The 19,701-nt window shown below is 42.1% G+C and overlaps 1 protein-coding gene across 2 annotated transcripts in view; it reads left to right on the forward strand.

Annotated features, from left to right (window-relative positions):
* The first annotated feature begins 881 nt into the window (after positions 1–881).
* Positions 882–19,701, forward strand: part of FLOT2 (flotillin 2) — a 75,804-nt gene continuing 56,984 nt past the window's right edge. The window contains exon 1 of one of the 2 annotated variants that reach the window (XM_075589238.1): positions 882–1,122. In XM_075589238.1, the coding sequence (XP_075445353.1) occupies positions 1,074–1,122 (49 nt within the window). In that variant the 5' untranslated portion in view covers positions 882–1,073. The remainder of the gene's footprint in view (positions 1,123–19,701) is intronic. The other variant, XM_075589240.1, reaches the window with a different exon arrangement.

Here is a 19,701-nt window from a genome sequence, read left to right on the forward strand (position 1 = left end):
CGCACCATGGGATGGCGTGCCTAAGGGCGTCACGGAGCTGGTTTGCCCTCATTGGGGCGAACCGCTCACGTGACCTGTCTGTCACGCTAAGAAATCAGTTTAACTGATTTCTCACGCAACGCGCGCCCCCTCCTGCTTCCGCACGGACCCGCCTGCACGCACCATGGACACGAACACTGCCTTAAGCCAGTCTGTTTGCTCAGCATGCGGATGCCTCCACACGGTCTGCAGTACCACGGCTCCAGCCTAAGTGTCCTATATCCTCCCACCCATCCCTAAAACCCACTGATTTAGAGCCATGGGAGTTAATGAAATGACATACAATAAAATATTTACCTGAACAACAAAAAAATGAAAGAGTAAAAAAAAAAATAGCTTAAGAACTGTAGATAGGTGCCATTTCATCAAATAACTCAAGACATACAAGTGGCAAAAGCCACGGGACAAGCTCGGTGACATAAATCTGACACAGGGGCATTGGTTATTGTTATGACGTAGTTTTATTCAACATGGCGGCCGGAGGAGACCCTTCTAGAACTAGAGAATCCGCCCCGAGGGAGCGAGGAAAGCAAGAAAGTCTTTCCCTTCCCTCGCCCAAACACCGCACCCGCCTGCCAATCAGCGCCAAACGCCCTCCCCGATTGGCCCCCCAAAATTGCGGCCTCGTTAAGAACCGCCCCCTCTTGAAGCCCTCAGCTTTGCAATACGTTGAGTGCCCCCGCTGGTATTGCAGACGGTAAACCCCCTCGACAAGCGGCAAGTGTCAGTCATCGCCTTCTACCCTCCCCATTGGTCAGCCCAAGAGCGATTTGTCGCCAGGGGCCCGCCTGTAGCTTCCGCGCTAAGCAACCCCCCCCGCCCACTATTGGTCAGTCATTTTCCAGTCCAAGCTCCGCCCCTTTCTTAACGGGCTTTTTCTGGGCTGGGTCAGTCACTGGTGCTCCGGATTCCGCCTTGGTAGGTTGTGTGGGTGTTCACCTCAAGTCTGCGGTATTGGTTTGAGGAGGAGGAGAAGCAGCAGGAAGGCTCCGGGAGCGATCAACTGCCTAGGACACGACGAGCCGCCCGCAGGCATGGGGAACTGTCACACGGTGGGGCCGAACGAAGCGCTGGTGATTTCAGGTAAGGGCTCCTCCCCCTACGGCAAAACAAGGGGTTGCTGTTGCTCAGCTCTCCCGGGCCCGGGCGAGGCGACTGTCTGAGCCCAGAATTATTACCGTTATTGGCCATCGTGTTTCCTACATTATTATTAAGTTACCAATGGGGGTGTGACGGGCTCCAGGGCAGCGATGTTATTTCTGGGATTGCAGCAAAATCCTGCATTTGACGTAAAAATGGTGGTCAGTGTGTAAATGATTGTGTGTATTTAATATATAAATATATATATTTATACACACACAATCTTCCAGTGTGTAGCTTGTCCATGATTGGGTTCGTGTGAATGGGGTGGGGACTGGATGTTACTTCAGTTGTTTGTGCTTGTATCTGACACAGCAATACACACGGTGCAGCATTCAGACCTGTCCCGCTTGTAATAATAACGTATCACTATACCGTGGCAGTATCACTATACCGTGGCAGTATCACTATACCGTGGCAGTATCACTATACCGTGGCAGTATCACTATACCGTGGCAGTATCACTATACCGTGGCAGTATGTATGATACATTGGCAGTAACAGTATACCGTGGCAGTATGTATACCATTGGCAGTAACAGTATACCGTGGCAGTATGTATACCATTGGCAGTAACAGTATACCGTGGCAGTATGATACATTGGCAGTATCACTATACCTGCAGACTGGCAGCCTGTGATTTACTTGTGATCTGTATCCCGCAAACACCAGTCATGTGCCTCCTTGCATTCAGACAGCTGTGTATTACACAGGAGCTGCAGGGAGTGGCAGAGCTCGGGGCTGTGTTAATGCAGACTATAAAACATCTAGGGATAGGTGGTGTTCATCCTGTAATTAAACCCTACTGGATAATGTAAACACCACCGATCCCACTAGCACTGTGCGTTAAACTAGGCGTTGCATGATGCAGAATGTGGGGTTGTAATAGTGATTGAGAGACAGAAGTGTCTGCATTTCCTGTACAGCACTGTCTCGTACCAATCTTTCAAAGTGTGTGTATATACATAGATATAGATATATACTGTATATCATATACAGTATATATTTTCTCATACTGATCATAATTGTTGCTCTTTACAGCATAAATGTCTAAACCAGGTAATTGGTTAATAAGATGGACAAGAGCACCCAGCATATCCGTTAACATTTAGTGAAAAATATATTTTCTATTACTGATAACTTTACAGTCTATGATGCAAAGCTTATAGGCTCAGTATATGTAAATATTAACTACACCACATCAATGGCTAGAGTGATACGAGGCAATGGTGTTGACACCCAGCTGTTTCACGACTCCCGGTTATGTCCAAAAAAAAAATCGGGTGCAGGAATACATTTTGGAAGCATGTACAACAATTCAACAGTAAATTTAAGATCAAAATCTGTGTTATAAATAAAAGAAGGGAATAAAACCCTCCTAGTTTAACAAACTCTGAAAAAGATTGTGTAACAAAAAACAGCAGTGACACTGCAAAAAGGGCAATAACTATTTTTCCTGTAGCATAATTGTCCAAGCACAGATATGATTGATGTTGATGCTTCTGTATCATAAATGAAATGTTAAATAATGTCTTTTGAAATCTATAGATATCTTGTTTATTAGATCAGGATAAATTGAAACTGTTGATAATTGTTGCTGAGCCCATGCTATGTGCTAGTGATTTGCACCTATATGCAGAAATATGGGAAGTGCACACTGTATTACCTTTTTCACTTTCATTTGTTTATATAAAAAGGGTGTGTTAGTGGGAACCAAATTCCTGTTTCTGATCTTACTCTCCCAAGGCATGTTAAAAGTAGAATCCATCAACGTCTGAAGACTCGCAATGTAATAATTATGCACCCACAATGTCCAGTTCTGTAAAAAAAAAAAAAATATACATACATACATACATAATACAAATCTATCTATATTAAAGGCTTGGGTATATTTCAGTACAAAGGTTCAGCTGTTGCAGGGTTGCCAAGCAACGACAGCAAGGAGAGAGATGGAGGAGGAGGAGGAGGAAATTGAGAGCAGGGGGCTGGTGGGACCGCAAGGTGAGTAGGCAGAGGAAATGGAGAGACAGCAAGGAGGAGGAGACAGATGAGATGAGTAGGAGAGGAGGGAGGGTAGTATGCACAGACAGAGAGGAGCAGATACAGTAAGGCTGGGGCCATGGTGCCGCAGACTGTGCGGAGGCGTCCGCACGCTGAGCAATTAGGCTGCCCTTATAGTGCTAGCGACAGCGACACCGCGTCAAAACAAATGCATTGCCGCAGTTGCGTGTGCTTATAGTAAGCGCGGAACGACGGCTTGGTCGCGATCACTGGGCGTCATCTCAATTTGATTTTTCCAGCAACCGTAGCCTGCCGTCGCCGACACTATAAGCGTAGCCTAAAGGCAGTGATCACGTCCATGCAGCGGGCGGGGGCGTGCGTTGCACAAGAAATCAGTTGAAACTGATTTCTTGGCGTGACAGGCCGGTCACGTGAGCGGTTCGCCCAATGAGGGCGAACCAGCTCCGTGACGCCCTTAGGCATGCCCCCATGGTGCGTCCACCATGGCCAGGGAAAGCACCCGCTTCACACGGGTCACTTCCCAGCCTCTGTGCGGGCGAAGGCACCATGGCCCCAGCCTAAGGCGGGGAGAGAGCACGAAGAGCAGTAGGGCATTGTGAGGAAGAGGGGACAAGAGACAGCAAGGCATTATAGAGAGGGGTGAAAACAAAGAGTAATGTTTAACCTTTCAGATCTCCTAGATTGGCGTATGTTACATCAGGTACCGCTAGTTGAACAATAAACACCGTCAATTCCTATTGAGGGACTTGTAACCGTTTGGGTCTCTGTCCAAAACGAAAAGTTAAGAAATATATCTGGAGCTCTACATTGTAATATATTTTGAATTCAACGGACAAAGAACAAAAAAAATGTATTAAAAGGGGAAATATTTTTCAAGCAAAATATGCGAGACTGTACTGCACATCAGGAAGCGAGAATTTCATACCACACACTATTTGGGGAACTTGACAAGGCTTAATTCAGTTGAGGGAGGCACGTTTCTAAAATTCAAATATCCAGCTAGGATCCAGACGCAACCAATAAAGTGAAGATGAAGAATACTACAGCGCTCCCTTCACAAGTTATGAGGGTAACTACCCTGTCCTGACTAGTACAATCACAGTATTACACAAGCAAAACAATAAAAATAAATTAAAGTAGTGATACTAGCCCCTCGTGAATTTTGCAACTCAACCTGGAGAGGATCATCCCTTGATCCTCAAATGTTGGTAGAATGGAGGAGGTGGTGAGCGCACATATGAAATAGATATATAAAGATATATGACACAATGTCAGTCAGGCAATGTTGAATACATAAAACACTGTTCAAGACTGTAACAGCCCTGCAGTGAGCAAAACCTCACTCAGGGATCAGGGGATGGGTATATAAGTTTACAGACATATACTCACACGGCCATGTGTGAGCCCCTTCCTAGGAAATGGTATCTTCAGTTCCCAAGGTGTTAGCCCACGATCACAGATCTTGTTCCTTGTCCCATGTGCCGTCCCAGCAAGGGTAATATAGACGGCAAGTTAAATATACGTTTTATTACATAAAAAAGTAAACATAGACTCGCATAATAGATAAAACACTTCAGCTCCTAGCAGCCGTCTGGGTCTGGTCTGACGTGGTGTTTTCCTGCTTCTGCGTCCAGTAGTCGGACCGCGACAGGCAGACACGTGACAGCTACGGTGGCTTTTTGTGTATAAACCTCCTGCACACAGCCGATCAGGAATAACGCGTTTTGGAAATGATTCCATGTGCCATCTATATTACCCTTGCTGGGACGGCACAGGGGACAAGGAATAAGATCTGTGATCGTGGGCTAAAACCTTGGGAACTGAAGATCCCTGAAAAGATACCATTTCCTAGGAAGGGGCTCACACATGGCCGTGTGAGTATATGTCTGTAAACTTATATACCCATCCCCTGATCCCTGAGTGAGGTTTTGCTCACTGCAGGGCTGTTACAGTCTTGAACAGTGTTTTATGTATTCAACATTGCCTGACTGACATTGTGTCATATATCTTTATATATCTATTTCATATGTGCGCTCACCACCTCCTCCATTCTAGCAACCAATAAAGTGAAATATTGCAGCCAAACATTTTCATCCGATATGGCCTATCTTGCTTGAGACACTCCTTGTGAAACATTTGTTTAATCACTTTAGATATGAAGAATGATATGGTGTACACAGATCATATTGCTGCAACTGATAGAACTTCCATAAGTTCCTTGTAAAGGGGCAATCTCTCCTAGGGCCAAAGTGAACTCATTCCAGTGTCATGTTTCAGGAGTCTCATCTGGGTAGTTACACTTAAATGTTTTATTTTTTTTTACCCAAATTTGACACCTGTATTTTTTTAAATTTAGACTTGGAAGTGTGTTTTAGAAAGTGATTGTAGGGCCAGTCTCCTTCCCCTTCATGTTATCTTTATTGGTTCTATGATCAGGAAACGGTGGGATAAGGTAGTGAAAACACCTGATTTTACAAATATTTCCCCATTTAGAGCCCCCTAAGAAATTCAGCTGGCCGACTAGTAAGTATGGGATTGTACTTGAAAGATAAAGGGCTGAAGAGTTCTTTCGGGGCTCAGCTGTATACTGTAGAGCCAGACAAAAGCAGATTTAAGAAAAGTAGTTCCAGAATATGTAGTTTAAACTGGGTTTTGCATAACTTTGTGCTTCTGTGTTGTGCTTGGAACAGTTTGTATGGTAAACACAGGAGTCCGTCTTTACAATACGTCCTTGTACCACACACCTAATTTGTTCAGAGATTGACAGTTCTAGCAGTTGTACAGGTTTTCTCAGAAATGTGACCGTTTACATGTTTATTTGAATGTTAGGTGTTTCTTGCCACACGTGTCACAACAAAGTGTTTGCACAATTTAAAGCAGCTATCCCCCATACTTTTTTATTTTTACAATTATAATTCTTTTTTTAATTCATCTCAATCTAGGGTTGTTCTCTGGAACTAAACTGTTATTAACTCTGGATCCCCATGTTCCCAGGAAATCTACCTCCATATAGTGCTGTTTTATAATGCTCCTTTTTGGAAAATTAAAATGGCTGGCAGGTCACCCTTACTCGGGTTATGACGTTGCGGCTTTCTACTGGTGACCCCTGGATCTATTGAAAGGATTACTGCTTTAAGTGCTGGGAAAGTAGACATTCCTGTTGTACTTTGGTAATGTGAATTGTTTGGCTGAGATTGACTTCCTGTTGGGTAAATAGCATGTCACGTGAAAAGGGAGTGCACATTTCTGGAAATCCCTTGGTTTTGTCCCATGTCACAAATTGTGCATATAACAGCAGGTGTGGTGAGATTACACATTTTTTGCTTAAGTTAAAAGCAACCGCACATTATTATTTAATATAACATGAAGCAAACAAGAAACAGGTTGCTAAATAAATGTTGTAAATGAATACAGTGTACTCAATTTTTCTAATGGAAAGCAATGTCGCTAGACTTGTTTTTAATCATGCAATTCAAATAGCTTTGTTTGAGCTAGTAGAGGTCATTTAATCGTTCAGTCCTACATAGGACCAAATTGCTATTTATTACGTTTAATACGGTATGTATGTATATCTTTATATAGCGCTGTTCATGTACATAGCGCTTCACAGCAGTAATACACGTGACAAAATAATGTTGCCTAGAGGAAATGAGCACTACAGACAAATGTAAACATTAGGAAAAGGAGTGCCTGCCCCGACGAGCTTACCATCTATTTTATAGTAGCAACCTTCACCTACCCCCCCCCCCCCCTTATGACATTTATTTTTCACAGAAGCGAAACCTGGAGGTGCTCCGAGGTTGTTCTGCTCTATTCCAGCCTCGGGGAACCCTCTGGTAGTTATCCTACTAGCACATAAAAAGGTAAATCAAAGATGGCTGTCAGGGTCGTCCAATAGGAAGCTGCCATCATGTTCTGATGACATTTTGGCTTCCTATTGGCCTGTGGGAGAGTGGATTGGATAGCAAACATATTGTTTTCCCAAAAGGGACCAGAAACACTGGCGCACAAAAAGGTTGTTCCCGGAATAAACATTTTTGCAGTTCAGACAGCTTTTAACAAGTTCTATTAAAAAATAAATAAAAAGGGCGGTAACTGTTAAAGAATTAGACGAACATATGTGATTAAATTGCTTTCAAATGTTGTTTTGGCACTATTTAAACATTGTAACCTGAAGTTTATGGTAGGCTTTATGTTCATGACTTTGCCTCATCTATTCCTTGCCCTTTCTCCTGCCTTTTTTGTTGTTTGTTTGATATGTAGAGGGTCTGAATTAATATGAATGCCTTTTCATTGAGGTGTGAACAAACATGTTTGACAATGACCTCCTGTTATGTATATTGTGTTTAGTATTATCCATGTGCATAGAGCTTTACAGCAGTAATACACATAATAGCAGACATAATCATAAAATAACTAATGACCTCCATGCTGCCAAAGACAAAGGTCATTACACTCTGCTCATATTACTCGACCTCTCTGCAGCATTTGATACGGTGGACCACCCTCTTCTCCTTCACATTCTCCATACTCTTGTTATTCATAACACAGCTGTATCCTGGATCTCCTCTTAGGCTTAGGCTTCCGCGTGGGGCACGATCACATTGCCTAAAGGCATTGAGCTCACCCATAGACCGCGCGCGACAGCAGGAGAGGCGCGCGCGCGTTGCGCAAGAAATCAGTTGAAACTGATTTTGCGATGGGCAGGTCACGTGAACGGTTCGTCCAATGAGGGCAAACCAGCTCCGTCATGCCCCTAGGCACGCCCTCCACGGTGCGTCTACCATGGACATAAAACGCACCCACTTTTACGCGGGTGACGTCACAGCCTTTGCTCGCCACTGCACAGGCGAATGCTGTATGGCCTTAGCCTTACCTCTCCCATCGTACTTTCAGTGTCCCTTACCTCTCCCATCGTACTTTCAGTGTCTCTTTTGCTAACACCCCCTCCTTCTCTATCGATCTCTGCTGTGGGGGTACTTCAGGGCTCTGTCCTGGGACCTCTTCTCTTTACACACTTTCTCCAGGTGACCTAATCGCATCTCTTTGGTTCAAATATCACCTCTATGCTGATGACACACAACTTTACTTTTCAACCCTTGACCTTACACCTGCTGTACAGACCGAAGTTTCTGAATGTCTCTCTGCGTAATCATCCTTGATGGCCCTCCGCAGACTTCAACTTAACATGTCAAAAACAGAGCTCCTCATATTTCCTCGTAAACCTGGCCCTACTACCTCCTTCCATATTACTGTTGGAAGTACTATCGTTCACCCAGTAGCCCAAGCACGCTGCCTATGGGTCACACTCTACTCCTCTCTTACATTCAAAACGTATCTAAAACCTGTCGCTTTTTTCCTCCGCAATATTACAAAGATACGCCCTTTCCTCTGTTGCTCGACTGCTAAAACTCTGACTCAGGCCCTCATTCTCTTCCGTCTTGATTACTGTAACCTCCTGCTGTTCGGTCTTCCTACCTGTCTCCCCTACAATCTATCCTAAATGCTGCTGCCAGAATCACTCTACTCTTTCCTAGATCTGTCTCAGCATCTCCCCTCATGAAATCCCTCTCCTGGCTTCCTATCAAATCCTGTATCGCACACTCAATTCTCCTCCTCATTTTTAAAGCTTTATACTCTTCTGCCCCTCCTTACATCTCAGCCCTAATTTCTGGCTATACAAAATCCTGACTCTTGCGTTCCGCTCAAGGATGTCTTCTCTCTACCCCCTTTGTATCTAAAGCCCTCTTTCGCCTTAAATCTTTCTCACTGACTGCCCCACACCTCTGGAATGCCCTTCCCCTCAATATCTGAATAGCACCATCTATCCACCTTAAGACCCAGCTTAAAACAACCTGCTTAACGAAGTATATTAGTAGCTCCGCTGATACTTTACACCTCATACATAAACCTTGGCACCTGGCAGAGACACTTATCAGAACACCCTACTGTCACTGTACGTTCTTCCTACCTACCAATTAGATTGTAAGCTCTTCGGAGCAGGGACACCTTTTCCTAAATGTTACTTTTGTCTCAAGCTCTTCTTCCCATTGTGTTGTTTGTATTATTTGTTATTTTATGATTGTAACATGTTTTACTCCTCTGAAGTGTTATGTACATTAATGGCGCTATATAAATAGACATTCATTCATCCATCCATAATCGCGTCATACATAAATGTTAAATTAGGAAAAGGAGTCTGTACCTCGAAGAGCTTACAATCTAAGTGGTAAGTAGGGATAATTTAGAGACACTAGGAGGATGTTATGCAAGGGGTCAAGGTTAGAGCATATGAGATGTATTATTTTCAGCCAACGGAGCTACCCAAATGCGTTATTAAAGATGTATGTTTTAAGATATGCCTTAAAGGTGGAGAGAGATGGTACTAGTCTGATATTAAGGTGATTTGGCATTCAAGAGGTGTGGGCAGTAGAGCAAAAGGGGGAGACAGAAGCCCAACTTTTGCGTTCTGCTCAAGGATGTCAAGTGTATAGCGAGAACTTGGGACTAATATGTAAGGTAGGGCAGAAGAGTGTATAACCTTAACTGAGAAGGAGAGTTTTGTAAGTAATACAGGATTTAATAGGAAGCCAGGAGAGGTGCTGAGAGTTTTAGGCGAGAGGAAAGGGATTCTAGCAGCAGCATTTAGGATTGATTGTAGAAGACAGGTGAGAGGCAGGCAGGCCGGTCAGTAGGAGGTTACAATAGTTGAGACGAGCGAGAATAAGGGCCTGCGGTAGAGTTTTAGCAGCAGAACGGAGGGAAGGACGTAACATTACAGAGGAAAAATTGACCGGTTTTAGCTACATTGTAAATGAGCGGAGAATGTGACACCTAGGCAGCGTGCTTGTGATACTGGGTGTATGATGGTACTGCCATCAGTAATGTAAAGGTGGGCCAGGCTTAAAAACAAGTATGAAGAGCTCTATCTTTGTTAAGTTTGAGTTGGCAGAGGGTCATCCAAGATGATATAGTGACATTCAGACTTTTGGTCTGTACAGCAGGTCTACGGTCAGGGTTTGAATGATATATTTTTGTGTCCTCAGCATAGAGGTGATATTTGAACCCAATAGATGTGATACGGTCACATAGAGAAAATTGAAGGGGTCCCAGGACAGACCCCTGGGGTACATTGGCAGCCACATAGGTATCGGAGAAGGAGATGAAAGTATGATGGGAGAGGTAAGAGAAAATCCAGAGTATAACTCTGTTACAGATATCAAGCAAATGGCGTGTGCAGGAGAGGGTGGTCCAAAGTACCAGAAGCTGCAGAGGTTTTGAGTAATATGAGGAAAGTGTAATGACCCTTTTGTGTTTTGCAGCACGGAGGTCATTAGTTATTTTAGTGAAGGCTGTTTCAGTGGTGTGCGCAGTGCAGAAGCCTGGTTGTAGAGGGTCTAAGAGAGTAGGAGGCAACAAAACTGAGCCAGTGAGAGAATACAACGGTATTCAAGGAGTTTAGAGTCAGGAGGAAGATAGGTCGATAATTAGAGAGACAGGTAGGATCAAGCTTGCTTTGAGTAAATGTATAACTATTGTGTGCTTGAAGGAAAGGTATCAAAGCCGAGGGAACAGTTGAAAATGTATGAGTTTAGGGTTTAGAGTTAGAGCAAGATGTTTGAGTAGCTGGGAGGCGATGTGGTCAACAGGGCAAGTGGTAGAGGTAAAGGAGGGAGACCAACAGCTAAAAGAGTCAAGTAAGGTAGGAGGAGGAAAGTTGGGGAGGTGGAGGATATGGAGGGATGCCCTGACATTGAATCCACCTTGTCTTGAAATAGTCCCGAGGTGAAATGGAAGAAAAACCGGTAACAGATGGCTGTTTATGGATGTCTTATAAATGTAAAACTGTTGAAAAGGGTGCATGCCTTCAAACAGTTGAAAATACTTTTACTTTTCTGATTCTTTAATTATTACATTGAAAGGCAGCAATCGCCTATTTTAAAGTATTAAACATTATTACTGTCAAAATCCAATTGGCAGCATTCCTGTTTTGAAGCTAAGATCTAGGATTCCCAATCCTTCTTCTTTTTTATTTATTTATTTTTTTCTTCACCATTCTCAATATCAGCATGTGCTTTATTCAAGGGCGGGTATCATGTAGCATGCAAAAAATGTGTTGTATTTTGTAAACACGTTATTCTCCGAAAAGTGTGTTTTCTATGAAAAACAAATCAGTTTATATAGTTTTAATTTAAGGCTGGTGTAATTGTAACCTTATTTGATTTACATTGTTCTTACCCTGTACTGATTTAGTTCTTCATGACAACATAAATATTTAAACAAAACAATAAGTGTTTGTGTATAGATTAACAACTTTGCCTGTCCACCTGATTCAATCTTTCTTAAATTCTAATTGGGTCGGATACTCATTCTTTATTTATATTGATGGAGGAAGGCAAACCAAAAAAATCCAGTGAAATATTGGCTAATTATGGCTCTGGGGAAAAAGAAAAATGTCTGACTCTACTAATGACGTAGGATTTTTAACTGGATCAACACCTTTCCTATTTTTCTTATTTTGTAAACCTTTCCCTTTAAAAAGATGTAACCTTTTCTTAGCGATATTTATTGTATTTACCATCTGTCTCCGTAGGTAGTATGATAACTTTTTTTGTGTTCAATGGATCAACAAATAGTTGATATGTTACAATCTTTTGAACCTCTCAGAGTTGTTGATCAGGAATGCTGATGAAAGGTTTTCACTACCTACTTCTCCCTCCCTTGTTCGTTATCACATGGAAGAAAGAACAGTCCTATGTCCCAGTCTACCTCAATGATGAGTGTTGCGACATAAAGACTGTTCTTTCATATATATTGTTGACCCTATTTTCTTTTTTTACCACATTGAAAATATGGAGGCGTTGGTATTTTCTTCTCTGTCCTTACTGTAAATAACCATTTCCTTTGCTGCTGGTGAAATCTCCTTTCCTCTAATCTCAAGGGATGACTCCATGTCATTTGTACTGTGCTTCGGATAAAAAGTTTACTTGAAAGTTCCTTGTTTTCATTTGGAATATGTGTAAATAGTTATCATATCCCCTTGTAAATGCCTCTGTTCTAATGTAAACTATCCTAATTTGGCTTTCCTCATGCGTCAAACCTTTTATCCCCTTTATTAATTTTGGTGCTCTTTGCACTTTTTTCAAAGTCCCATAATGTTTTTTTTTTATGTATGTATATATGACCACAATTGTACTCCCATATTCAAGATGTGGTCTTACTAAGGATTTGCATTGGCAAAATTATGCTGTTCTTTTCCATCTATACCATGTGTTATGCAAGGTTATATCTTGGTAGCCTTTGCAGCTACTGCCCAACATTGAGCACTACTGCTAAACCTGCTGTCTACAAGCACTGCTAAATCCTTCTCCATCAAGTATTGACCTAATTGTGTCCTATTTAGTTTATATTGTAGGGAGCATAATCTTCTATTTGTATTACATCTCACCTGCTATTTACCTGCTAAGGTTCCGGTATATCCAAATCCTTTTTTAGAGAAATTACATCCTGCACTGATGTTACTGCCTAGTATAATTTAGTGTTATCAGCAAAGATGGAGACTTTGCTCTCTCTGCCAACCTCAAGGTCATTAATAAACACATTTAAAAGCCCCAGTGCTGAGCCCTGAGTCAAATTACATATATCTGCACCCAGACCGATTTTTAATTTATTTTATGCACTAACCTCTTGTGTGGAGCTGGTGTCGCCACACTTAGGCTGGGGCCATGGTGCCTTCTCCCGCACTGAGGCGTGCGGAGGCTGTGGGAAAGCAGGTGCTTTCCCTGGCTGTGTGGGATGTTCCTAGGGGCATTCCTAGGGGCGTCACGGAGCTTGTTCACCCTCATTGGGCGAACCGCTCTTGTGACCTGTCGGTTGCGCTGAGAAATCAGTTTAACTGATTTCTCACGCAACGCGCGCCCGCACACCACATGGAGATGGACATGAACACTGCCTTAAGACAGTCTGTTCGGTCTGCGGCACCATGGCCCCAGCCTTAAGATGAGAAAACATTTGCAAAATCTTAGTATATAACATGAATTTAGTTTACTTGACCTATAGTCTCACCTCCTTGAAGAAGCTTGTAAGGTTAGTTTGGCTTGGCCTCTCCCTCATCAACCAATGCTGAATGTAATATTAATTTTGTTATCCAAAATGTATTCCTAAAGAAACCTTCCAAGTAGCTATCACACGATTGATGTCCAGCGTACAGGTCTGTATTTCCCTGGCTGGAATCCGACTCCCTTTTTTTTTCTTTCGTTAAGATTTTCCAATTCGATGCTGAAAAGAAGGGGATGGAGGTTATAAAGATATATTTAAATGAGATCTGACTTCCGTTTTTTATAAAGGCCCTATGTCTGCCTTTTGCTAACCTTGTGATACTGAACTTGTTGAAATGGAATCTTTGAATATTAATTATGTCTGAACTCCTTTAGAACCCGTGGGTCAGGACCAGCTGCCCTTCATTTTACTGAAGTTTTATCAAGTCGCCTGTGCACTTCTTGTTATCCGAATGTACGTTAATGTTAAAGGTTGTGCCTTCCTTTTAGCTGTAATATTTTTGCAAATGGCTCTTCTTTAGTATAGATCAAGGCAAATAATATGGTTAAAGAGGCAATCCGGTCTGCTGTGGTTTTTTTTTTTTTTATGAACGGAGTCCGGTGTCTGAGGATTCTGCGATTCCAGAGATATTTGGAGGTTTTTTGGCTTCTTATTACCAATAATGTTTGCACATCTCGCACTGAAAAGGTTCCGTACTCTTTTTCTAATATCCTTTTGGTAATAATATACTTTAAGGGCTACTTATGATTTGGTTTTTCTATTGCAATACTTTCTTTTATTTTTTTCCCATTTTAGCTGTCCTTTTAAAACATTTGTAACATTCCTTATAATCCTGAATTTCTGTCCTTTCTGACTTTAAATGGCTGCTTCTTCCTTTCTATTTGTTCCCCTATCTTTTTCTTGCGCCACATTTGTTTTGCATTTGTTTCTTTTACATATACCCACAGGTATACAATAAGTGTACTCGTCTAACAATGATTTTAAACGGCCCATTTATCGTCTGTATTTTAACTGCTAGAACTTCACCTCGATTTATTGTTTGTAGAATCTTCCTTGGTTGCTCAGGATAATATTAATATCAGTAAACCTATACTGTATGTCCGTATCCTTGATGCATAAAGCAAAAAGAAGTCCAATAATATTGGATGATCTTTGTAACAGGAGATCTCGCTTGGATGAATTATTCAGGTAGTTGACCCCCCAGCATGTAGCTGTCCATGAGGTAACTCCGGGTCAATGCCCCTAATAAACTTGTGTACCCTATTTTGGATAAAATCACATTTGGATAATTGATTCGAAACCATCAGTGTATTATAGTGGTAAACAGCACAACGAATATTAGTATATATTGTTGCCACCAAATGATAATAGTACCTGACAGGACACTCACTTTACGTACACTCGCGAGTAAGGACATATCGCCCAATAGGCAAACAGCAGCTCGCGCATGCGCCTGTCTGCACGTCCTGAACAGCAATACCGGCTCCCTACCTGTACCGAAGCTGTGTGCAAGCGGGGAGACTATAGAGCCTGTTACAAATGCATTATTTACATCACTTATGCACGTATATAACATTTGCAGTACAGTACATACATTGATAAGTGGAAAAGGTTGTGCTTCACTTTAAGTACATTTTCGCTTTACATACATGCTCCGGTCCCATTGCGTACGTTAATGCGGGGTATGCCTGTATATGTAATGATGTAGCTATCTTACGTATATACAGCAGCAGATCGTATTACAAAGTTTCCAGGGTCCACTCACATTAACTTCCACTGTGTTATATATAAATATACAATGTAGCCAGATGTAACCAAGTAGTCATATATAGCAGGTAATGTGAGAACTCAATACGGACTCCTTAATCTTGCCGGTGTTATAGAACACCCCCTATCTTGCTTTTATTTATTTTTAAAAAGAATTTTTTTTTTTTTTTTACTGTATTTGTGTTTTGTTTAAAAAAAATTTTTTTACCCCCCACTGTAATTGCAATCCACAGTTTCTACATTTTCACCAATTCCTCTCTAAATATCTCCCCTCTATTCCAAAGAAGCCACCTACTCACATTTGCCACAGACATGTCCACTAGAACTGCTGCTGTAAGAGTGCGTGCATTGGGTTGCATTGTCAATCCTGCTCATTCACCATGCTGCTTGCAAACTGTGCAAAAAATACATGTATGTATAACTATTCAGTAACAAGTGATAAATAACACATTTGTTCTCTAAATCATTATTTGTTCTAACTCCACACTTCCTGCCCTTTAGCTAAACGGCTTCTCAGCCTCACAGCGCTAGTTTTATTCTGAAAGATATTAAGTAAAGATGATAAAAACCCTCCAAGTCCCCCCCCCCCCCCAACACTCGCAATCCCATGATGACTCTGTTACTGATGACGGAATTGACGAGTTGGAGTTCTTCTGCTCCTCTTCCTGTAAGAGTGTGTGTGAAACGCAGAACGCTATTTTCCCAACAAAAACAAGCAATTGGGTTATGACGTAGCTTCTACTTCATGGGATCCCTGGAGTGCCAGGCTCCCGCGACACAGCAGCTATATCCTTGGTCAACCAAAGGACTAAAAGTCAACAACTCGGCACCCATATGTGACGGTATTTAGGGACTATTTTTAAACATTACAATCACTTTATTAAAGCATCACTCACTGCTATCTGGGAAAACAATATGGTCACTAGGGTCAGTCCATAGGCCAATTAGAAAGCTGCAATGGCATCAGGAGCGTATATTATAGCTCTATTGATGCCTCCAACAGCCACGTTAGGAGCTGAATAAAAAGGCAATATTGACCTAAAAAAATTCTGTAGTGTGCCTGTGCTTTTATTTTTTATTGATGTAATTAGGAAGTGACTTTTTTTCCCCAATGTTGTTGCTCCAGTGGTGTTTATCACAGCATTCACATCCTCGGCATTTGTATCTGCCAAGGTTTGGTCTTGAATGTGTGATAGGAAAAACTGGGAAATCGCCTCATATCCGAGCAAAAACAATTCATAGGTCCATTCTAAGTGTTTTTTTTTTTTTTTGGGGTGCTTGTGTCTCAAAGTGTTGGCACATTTAAGATAAGAAACGAAAGAAAATACCGCACATCCCAGAGCACTCACGGTGACAGCATCACTGTTTTCTTAAGAAACATTCACTCTGACTGCAGCATCTTACTGTATATTCAAATGCCTTTTAGTTTAAAAGAACAAAACAATACATCGAAAATACAACTTTTCAGGCCTAGAGATGTCCTTTCATTAAGTAAATGTTTCACATCATTACATACCAATGCAGCTTAAATAGTAATTCGTGCCAACACCCACCCCACCCAGAAGTGATAATTATCCACCTTCTGGTCACCTATACTGTGGCAATCAATTTCACCCAGTGCCTCCTGCATACCTCCAGACATACAATAGGTGACGCTATGTAGTCACACAGCAACGTGATCGCGTTGTGGCGCCATGCGTTCCAACTATACAGTTAATGGAGCGCACGTCAATAATATATAGGAAACTTTTAAACCCCTATAACAAACCGAATTGGTTACAACATATAGAGAAAACATTCACAACACCCTGGAAACAGCCTAGTAGATAGAAAATCAATATAAAACCATGCGTAACCCCCTGCAACCTCCTATAGAGTGAAAAAATAAAGAGAAAGTGACAAAGGTGAATTAGGTACACACATACACATCTTTAAACATTATCTAAAGTTTACAAATCGTAAATCACAGATCTATACTCTATTGTCACACTTCTAACTAACAATCTGCTTTATACAATTTCAGTATGTATTCATCAAAAATTCAATATCAACAAAGAGGAAAAGAACGACGCTACCTAAATAACATACAAAAAAGTACATGTATTTATGTATATATATTTATTGTATATGTTTTCTTTTAGGTAGTGTAAATCTTTTCTTTTTACTTTGTTGATGTTTAATATGTTTGAATAAATAGATGGTTGTTAGATTTGTTATAAGGGTTTCAAGTTTGCTTTTGGTTTGTTGGTCTTTAATGTGTGCATAATGGACTGGATGTTTATGTATAAACATGTTCTCTTTTATACCTGGGATTGTTAATGTTTATGGGTTGATACTGCAGCACATCTTTGAAATATCACATGAATATATACGAATTTAGCATTTTCGTGTCTCCTGTTTTTTGTATTTGTTTTGAGGTACCCATAACATGGGTTCTTTTTCATTTTAACAATGAAGGTCCTGGCCCCTAAAAATACACACACTCGCCCTCCTCATCCCCCTTCGGTCTTTCTCACTTTGAATCCCGGCTCCTTCCTTCTCTCTTCTGACTCCTCTGTTCTCCTTGGACTTCAACTGCCATATTGATGACCCCTCTCTCCCTTGGGTTTCCTGCTTTTCTCTCTAATCTCTTCTTTTGACCTTCAACAATGGACTGCAGGCAGCACCCACAAGGACGGATGGTTTTCACTAAAAACTTTTAGCTCTCAGACTTCTCCACTTTCCCCCGTTCCTCTATCTCTCTCTGACCATCATCTCATCTCATTTTCTCTCCCACTTCTCCCCTTCTCCACCTTCATCTACCCCTCGTTTCTGCAGAAACCTGCTTTCCATTAATCTCCCGGCTCTTGATTCCACTCTGTGCTGCTCCCTCTCCTCTCTCTGCTCCACTACAGCCTCTGACAACCTGGTTAGAAATTACAACTCTGCCCTATTCTCCTCTCTTGATCTACATACCCCTCAATCTCTCCTGCTGTCACCCCCTTCTAACCCCAGACGCTGGCTAAACTGCCACACACATGCTCTGCTCCTACACTCGCTCTGCTCCTACACTCGCTCCACTGAACGCCTCTGGAGGAAATCTCATACTCTCGCAGACTTGCTTCACTACAAATTTATCCTATACTGTTTCAACTCTGCCCTCTCTCCGGTTAAATAAACCCAATTTCCGTCACTAATCAACACTCACAAGTCTAACCCACACAGACTCTTCTTTGTCTTTGACCCTACTCAGACGACAGTCTTCCTCTCTTTCACCTCAGGACTTATTTCAAGACAACGGTGGATTCTATTTGGCAAGACATCCCCTCTGTATCCTCCTCACATTCTACACACCTTCCCAACTCCTCCTGCCTTCCTCGATTCCTTTTCCTCTGTCACAGAAGAGGATGTGTCGCTACCAATCTCCTCTTCTCCCTCTACCACCTGCCCTCTTGACCCCATTCCCTCCCATATCAAACCTCTTGCTCCTACTCTAATCCCTACACTCACACACATTTTCAACTCCACCCTCTACTCTGGTACTTTTCCCGCCTCTTTCAAGCACGCAAGTTATACCATTACTCAAAAACATAAAACTTTACGCTACCGGTCTTTCGAATTATCGCGTTCTCTCGCTTGCTCCATTTTCTCACCACCTACTCTCTCCTAGACCCTCTACAATCTGGCTTCCAAAATAATGACCTCCATGCTGCAAAAGACAAAGGTTTGCTCTTATTACTCGACCTCTCTGCAACCTTTGATACTGTGGACCACCGTCTTCTACTTCAGGGGTGTGCAAACTTTTGTGTCTATGGCCTCCTGCCTGCTCCCCCCCATACCTTTTCTCTGGCGTCATCTGTCTTCACGCCGTCATGTGACATCGTATTGCCATGGTGACACGTCGCCAGAAGCCACCGGAGACAAGTTAATGGATATACAGAGGCCTTGCGCGCTCCCCCGGCATTTAATCTAAATGTTGTGGGGAAGAGCGCTGGGCCTCTAAGCACCGTGTGCCCCCCAGTTTGCGCACCCCTCTTCTACTTCACATTCTCCATACTTACTCTTGGTATCTGTAACAGGTCTCTATACTGGATTTCCTCTTGCCTCTCACATCATACTCGTGATCAGTAAGGTGCCTTTATCCTAGCCACAATCAGTCCTCCGAATCCGAATGCTTCCAATGTTCCCCCCATAAATTGTCAATCAATCCGATCAAATGCTTTTTCTGCATCTAGACTTAATACCATCGCTTTCTTTTTTTTGTTTATGTATTTGTTCTATTATGTTTATAACCTTCCTGGTATTGTCTGAGGCTTGTCTCTTGTTTATGAAGGCCACTTGGTCTGCGTTTATGAAGTACTTTTTGAGTCTACTGGCAATGTTACTATATATTTTAATATCCAAATTTAGAAGCGAGATCGGCCAGTAGCTTTCACATCTCACCGGGTCTTTCCCATCTTTGTGTATGACCGTTTATTGAGGCTTTAGACATTTGATCTGGAATTTGGGCACCCTCTAGAAATGAGTTGCACACTGGAAGCATTGTTGGAGCCAGAATTCCCAAGTATTTTTTATAATCTAAAATCAGGGCCTGGGGCTTTTGAGGTTTTTTTTTACGGATCTGACTACCTCTGTAGTGTTATTGTCAGTGTAAGGCTGCGCTTATAGTGCCCACTTTGCGGCAAAACAAATGTAT

The sequence above is a fragment of the Ascaphus truei genome, chromosome 3 (assembly GCF_040206685.1).
Source record: "Ascaphus truei isolate aAscTru1 chromosome 3, aAscTru1.hap1, whole genome shotgun sequence".
Lineage (NCBI taxonomy): Eukaryota > Metazoa > Chordata > Amphibia > Anura > Ascaphidae > Ascaphus > Ascaphus truei.